The 7,353-nt window shown below is 39.6% G+C and overlaps 1 protein-coding gene across 1 annotated transcript; it reads right to left on the bottom strand.

Annotated features, from left to right (window-relative positions):
* Positions 1-789: 789 nt before the first annotated feature.
* LOC126061141 (olfactory receptor 8B12-like) lies at positions 790-1,722 on the bottom strand. The gene has a single exon (XM_049857469.1). It carries the CDS (start codon positions 1,720-1,722, stop codon positions 790-792), a length of 933 nt encoding a protein of 310 aa, XP_049713426.1.
* Between the last annotated feature and the right edge of the window lie 5,631 nt (positions 1,723-7,353).

Genomic DNA, 7,353 nt, shown 5'->3' on the forward strand with positions numbered 1-7,353 from the left:
TCTCTCCAGCACTTAATATATTAGTGACTTTCAAAAAATACCCAGACTACATTAAAAAAAAAAAAAAAAAAACCTACATTAGACTTTGTCCGAAGGGTTCCACACACAACCTCAGTAATGACCATGCTTGCTGCTGTATGGAACCTAATGTCCTAGCCTCCCATTCACCCAAACCTTCACACACTGCTCTTGTCATTCAGCCAAGATCAACCTAGGAATAACTTTCGCCTCCTACCCATTTAAAAAAAATGCAATATTCGAAAAAAATTTTTTGAGAAGTTACGTGAAAGTATTGTAAATGAAACCAGATTTTAAATGTTTAGGTATCATACTTTTAAAATGAAATCTGTAACGGCAGCAATGGAAAAAGAAAACACAGAATAAATAAAAAACAAAGTAGACTGTAATTCAAGGGCCTGGAGTCCAGTGCCAGCTGTAGAACCAAATAGTTGTGTGTCCTTTCAGCAACATATGCAATATTTCTGAGTCTCCAATGTGTGATTTATTAAATGGGTAGGCTAGTTTAAATTATTTGTATGAATCATTCAAGATTAAACAATCTTTGACTTTAGAAGCAATCTGTATAAGAAAAGGAATGCTTGGAATAGTCAAGGTGGGGTGAGGGGTAGGGAAAAAAGGTCTGCACTAAACACTCATCAAAACATAAAGACTTAAAATTCTCTTTCTGTTTAGGAGAGAAAACACAGGAGCTTGGACACCTCATTGAAAACATGCACACACACTGATAAGAAAAGCATTATATCTGCTTCCTCAAAGACTGCTCTTTTCTCATGGAAATGTTTTTCTCCTCAAGGTTTTCCTCAGGGCAAATTTGACATCCTTGTTCCTCAAACTATAGATTAATGGGTTTAACATGGGTGACATAATGGTATAGAACAGGGAGGACACTTTCCCTTGATCAAGAGACAAAGAGGAAGGTGGTCTAAGATACACAAAAGCCCCAGAACCAAAGAAAAGAGAAACCACAATTATGTGGGAGCTGCAGGTACTAAAGGCTTTAAACTTGCCCTCAGTGGAGGAAATATGGAGAATGCTGGACAGTATTAAAGCATAAGATATGGAGATGGTGACAACAGGCATTCCAATGCCAATGACTACAACAATAATTACCACCAGCTCATTCACATACTTGCTGTTGCAGGAGAGCTCTAGGAGAGGAAAAATGTCACACAGGAAATGATTGACAAGGTTGTCAGCACAGAAAGTTAGACTTACTATGCTTCCTGTATGAGCCATAGCCCCTGAAAACCCCATCACATAGACACCTAACAAAAGGAGAAAACAAACCTGTGGAGACATGGTGACCATGTACACCAATGGTTTACAGATGGCAACATAGCGGTCATATGCCATTGCTGACAGAATGAAGCACTCAGAGACAACAAAGAAGCAGAAGAAAAACAGCTGAGTCATACACCCTGTGTACAAGATGATATTCTTCTTTGAGAAAAAACTCATCATCATTTTGGGGGTGATGGTAGTGGAGTAACAGAAATCTATTAAAGAGAGGTTAAAGAGAAAAAAGTACATGGGTGTGTGCAGGTGAGAGTTCAGCCCAATTAGAGTAATCAAGCCCAGGTTCCCCACCACAGTGATCACATAGGAGCAGAGAAACAGGAAGAAGAGAGGGACCTGGGGTCCCGGCTGGTCCGTTAAGCCTGAGAGGATAAACTCTGTCACAGAAGAGTTCTTGGTTGCCATTCTCCTCTTGGAGACTCTGTGAGGACAGTAGAAAAGAACCACTTAGAGGGAAAGAAACATCACCACTACCCTTCCAGAATCAGCCCCCTCACCCATTCATGGGAATTGGAATCCTCAAAGAGAGACAAAAACTACAGTACAAAGTCTTTACTGTTTGGTGTGGATCTGTCTTCACAGCACCAAGTGATTTTAACTGTCCAGAGTACAATATGAGGCTAAAATTTCTCTCCAGGGTGAGAGCTGGTGCTGATGGGAAGAAGGGTAGCAAAAACAAGCTGAATTACCTTTAGATCTTTAAGTCAGCACCTTTCATATATCCCTCCTTCTTGTGTCTCTGCTTCAGTTGCTGAAACCTGGGCCCCTTTTCTGAAGAGAGTCCTGATAGGCAGAAGTCACTGCGAATCTCATCAGAGCTTCCACCTCTGGATCGGGCTTGACTGAGCAAGAAGATGATTAGTTACTAATTTGGAGAAAGGCTGGTCTTGGCAGAGATTGAGAGCAGTCACTTCATTAGACAGATACTTTGTTACCATCAAATTTATATGCCATGAGAATACTAAAAAAAAAAAAAAAAAACTTGCCATTGAGTCTATTCCAACGAATAGCAACCTATATTACAGAGTAGAACTGCCCCCTTGGGTTTCCAAGGAGCAGCTGATAGCTCTGAACTGCCAACTCTTTGGTCAGCAGCCATAGCTCTTAACCAGTATGCCATCAAGCCTCCATGAAAATATAGGGGAGAAAAATCAGAGAAGTCTCCTTTGTTGTTGGAGCTAGGACTAGTGCAATTAATTCCTGGAGTGAATTTAACTAGGAATAAATTATTGAATGTTCTCTTCCCCCCACCCCCCCCCCCGCCCCAGAGCTCTTAGCTCCGTTGGTTGGAGGTCTAAAAATAATCTTTTAAAGCTAACACTTATTAAGCAATTACTATGAGGGGCTCTGCTCTAAATGCTATGTGACAATATTATTATTCCCCATTTCAATGAGATTACACAACTAGCCCAAAGTTACAAAACTACTGGGTTGCAGCCAGAAGGTGAATCCAAGCAGTCTGACTCCCATGTTTGTGCTGTTACCTGACGGATCAGGTCAGGCAGACACTTGGCTTCCTTTAGTCAAAGAGCCACAATGCTATACTCTACTGTCTGTTAGCCACAATTGTTCTGGGAAGGGAAATGGCCCTAGTGAATAGATGACAGCTTTGAAGTCAGAACACTCTTCTCCCAGTTCTGATCAAAGGTAAGAACGTGTGATTTATCTTGTAACTCTTTCTGCACTAAGAACATGACTTCTAATTGCTTCTTCACCCAAAGCTTTCTCTCCTGTTTCCTGGGAAAAGAGAGTTTCTTTCCCTAATCAGTATATAACAGGTGACTTAAGTTTTGTTTTGAATTACAAATTCTGAAAAAACTGATTATTAAGACAGAGACTCCCTAAGGATCATTACTTCAGAGATTACCTTCCCTATGGAAAAAGAAATGTTTGTTTACACCCTTGATATTGTTTGATTTGGCTTTTATAAACTTAATACTTTTGTTCAACTAACATCTATTCAGCACAATTAAGAAAAAAAGTCATGCGAAAAACAATTATCATTACCATTTGTTGAGTGCACAATACTGTACCAGACACAGCACCCTTATACTGACCACTGGCACCATAATCCAAAAGCACTATACAAATGTAATCTTGTTTATCCCTCACAATACTGATACCCATTTTAAAGGTAAGGGACACAGAGAGCCAGTACGTTTGCCCACAATTACGCCTATGCCTGTCTGACCTCAAGTCCCTTATTTTTAACCACAAAACAAATTACCTCCTGATGAGATCTAGTGAAACCCATAAAGCAGGGTCTTCTTAGATCTGAAAGTCCCTTGGAAAAATAAAAATAAATATGTATGACATGTAATACAAAGAAGTGCTTAGAACCAGAAATGGTAAATCCAAAGGGCTACTGTAATTTGGAAGAGCACATTCAATAATTTATTCATAGTTAAATTAACTCCAGGATTTAATTGCACTACTCCTATCTCTGAAAAGAAAGGGCGACTTCTCAGATTCGTCTCCCCTATATTCTCATAGAGTGTAAATTTGATGGTACCAAAGAATCCCTATTGGGCAACTGCTCTTGACCTCTGCCAAGACTAGCCTTTCTCTAAATTACTAACTAGTCAAAATGTCCCTTGACAGCCCCTCCCTCCACCCACATTTCTTAAGCACTTCTGTCAACTGACTTTCAAGCTACTCAAAGCTGGCAAATTGAATCCAGAGATCAGGTTCCCAGCAAAGACAAAGTTGTTCTTCTTTGATTTGTTTTTGTCTCTTTCTGTCTATTTCTCACCTCCAAATTCTGACTTGAAAAAATTTGCCTATCCTATATCTCAATCTCTCAGACACTTGCTTATCTCCTCTGACACTAAACCAAAAAACTCATAGAATTTTAGACCTTAAAAGACCCAGGAAATAATCTAATCCAGTGTTTCCCCAAGCCTGACCAGTCATAACAATTACCCAGGGTGTTTATCAAAAAGTTCTGGGCTCCACCCTGACTTTCTGAATCAGAATTTCTGGAGATAGGGATATTGCAGCCATATTTTTTTTTAAAACTTCTCAAGGGAACCCAATGCCAGAAACTTATGGAACCACATGACTAATATTTCTCCTTATCTTACAGATGAAGGGAGTAAGGTGCAAGAAGTAAAATGACTTGCCCAAAGTCACAGATCTAGTTTCAGTGTCTAGGTTGCCAATTTTCTTTAGTGCTCTATTCATGACCCTATATGAACATCAGGTTGGCTTGCATACCAGGCACAAGTAATGAAAAAAATAACTAACCAGACTTCTGATTCCAGGTAAAATAGACTAGCTAGTATAATACTTGTCCTCTGGCCATAAACAATTATAAGATTTGGGAATATATATATATATAACAACTATTTTCAAGCACTGGAAAGCAGATGCCAGAGGGCTTCATTCCTTGAGACAAAGCAAGAACCTTAGGTGACTACCACATTCGCCCACCTTTCTCTCTGGGGCAATTTCCAAACCAGGCTCAGGGAAGCAGAGCCAAAAAAGAAAAAAAAAAGAAAAAGAAAAGGTTGCAGGCTCTGTAGCTAAAATAAAGAAATATCAGGAGTTCACGAATACTAAGACACCTGGAATTTGTGAGACAAGCTATTGAGGGGAAAAAGCCACAGAAAATGACTTTCAGGCACCTGCATAATGGGATCCCTTGGCTTCCTGGTTGAATCCTAAATTTTGTATGCTCAGGGCTAGACTTCACAAGGCCTAGCCCAGAACAACTACTAGGGGGGTAATAACTGAACAGAGATCAAAGACAATGCACAGTGCTAGGGAAATGATGGGATTCCTACTTAGAAAAAGTGGAGAGACTTTGAGGAACAAGCAAGGGAGTAATAAGAGACCTCAGAAAAACCATAACCTAGAAGTATAAACGAAGCCCTTGGAGCAAGGGCAAAACCGAAAAGACCCATCATAACAAAGACTAAACCCAAGGCTCAATAAGATCAAGGTGAGCTTCTAGTAAGTTAACTGCATCTCAGAACAAAATTCAAAACTCCAGAGGAGGATAACAAAATCCACAGTCTCTAGAACATACCTATGATGTTCAGAATAAAATAAAAAAATAAGTAGAAATGTGACAAAGGAAGAAAATGTTACCAACAATAGAGAAGAAAAAAAGAAGTCAGTAGAAGCAGATATGCATATGACCTAGACGTTGGAATTAGTCGACAAGGCTTTAAAGTAACTGCTGTAAATATATTTTAATTAAGGTAAAAATGGACAAAACTGGCTAGCAGATGGTGAAGTCCAAGAAAAACAATAAAAAGAGTCAAATAGAAATTCTCAAAATAATAAATATAACACTGGAAATAAAGAATGCATTAGATTGGCTTCACAGCAGACTAGGAATGGGAAATAAAGACTGTGCTGTCAGGGCTCCTTGAAATAAAAGACAAGTCAATAAAAATTATCCAACTAAAATAGAAAAGAAATAATAAGAGAAGAACACAGTAACTAAAACCTTTGAGACAACACAAAATGGCCCAAATATTCATAATCATAGTTCCAAAAGAGAAGTCAAGTGAGAATTGGGCAAAAAAAAAAAAAAAAATTTGAAAAAATAATAGGTAAAAAGTTTCCTAATTTTATGAAAAAGATGAACACAAAGAAATAAGAAGTTCCAGAAACCACCACAAAATGAATATAAAGCAGACTACACCTAGGTATATCATGGTCAAACTGCTGAAAATCAAAGACAAAGGTGGAAAAAAAGAGGGGAAGCTAGAAATAAAAGACACATTGGCATCTTGCTTTCAAAAGAGCTAAAATAAGAATGACAACTGACATGGTATCAGAAACAGTGAAAGGCAGGGATAATTAAATGACATCTTTAAAATACTGAAAAAAATCACCACCCTAGTATGCGGTATTAAAGAGCATTGATAGAACAATGGTTAACGCCTCAACTGCTAACTGAAACGTTGATAGTTCAAACCCACCCAGCAACTCCATGGGAGAAAACACCTGATGTTCTGCTCCCATAAAGATTATATGCTAGGAAACCCTCTAGAGGAGTTCTACTCTATCATATGAGTCAGAATCAACTCGACAGCTCACAAGAAGAGCAGTATTCTATAACAGGCAAAAATATTTTTCAAAAAATTGAAATAAGATTTTCAGACAAACAAAAGGTAAAAAAAAAAAAAAGTTGTAACCATCAAGCCTGCACTACCAAAAAATAGGAGGAGGAGGGGTAGGAGTGGTCTCAGAAGAATTTCAGATCTGCAGGTAGAAATGCAGAGAAATGTATGAATGCATACAGAAGAATATTTAGGGGGGCAGGGCCAAGATGGCGGAATAGAAAGACACTTCCAGCAAGCCCTCTTACAACAAAGACCAGAAAAAACAAGTGAAACGAGTATATTTATGACAAGCTAGGAACTCTGAATATTTTTTTTTTAGGAACCCTGAACATCAAAGGCAAGGTTAGAAAATGAACAGAGGAGCACCGAGAGGAAGAGACAGTTCAGAAGTGGAGACTAATTACCAGACATGAGTCACCGGAAGACCTCAGGCACCATTCCTGGGAGTGGCTGCAGTGGGGTGGTGGTAGCCTTTGGTCACGGTTTCCTCAGGGAGAAGCAGCCAGCCACACAGCTTACTCACATCTTCGGAACCAGAGAAGAATGGCACTCTCAGCAAAAGCTAAGCACTTGCGTATTTTTTACCACGCTCCCCCCCAAACTCCCAAGCCCGTTTCAGCGGCTGACTTCCCTGGGCCTGAGATACACCCTGTTGAGTGCCTAGAGCCATCCTCCAGACCCTAGAGAAGGAGTAAATTTGCAACTGGGGGAAAAGATAATTTGCCAGCTCCACTAACCAGGGGAGCTCAGGACAGAAGCGGCTCCTGTCAAGGCATAAACGATCCATGGACTTTGAGTACATTTCCCTTCTGCATGGACTTGTGTGTGCCTATTTCAGGAGAATAAGCCCTTTTTGGCTGACTACAACTGTTTCAGCTGTGTGATGGAGAGGTGGGTGTTTGATGTTTGACATTGCTTTGCCTGTTAAACAGGGTCCTCACCTACCCACATCAGGGGC

The sequence above is a fragment of the Elephas maximus genome, chromosome 17 (genome assembly GCF_024166365.1).
Source record: "Elephas maximus indicus isolate mEleMax1 chromosome 17, mEleMax1 primary haplotype, whole genome shotgun sequence".
Classification (NCBI taxonomy): Eukaryota; Metazoa; Chordata; class Mammalia; order Proboscidea; family Elephantidae; genus Elephas; species Elephas maximus.

What these genes read in the sequence shown, in the direction of transcription:
- LOC126061141 (XM_049857469.1), bottom strand. Translation starts at nt 1,722, where the DNA reads ATGGCAACCAAGAACTCTTCTGTGACAGAGTTTATCCTCTCAGGCTTA.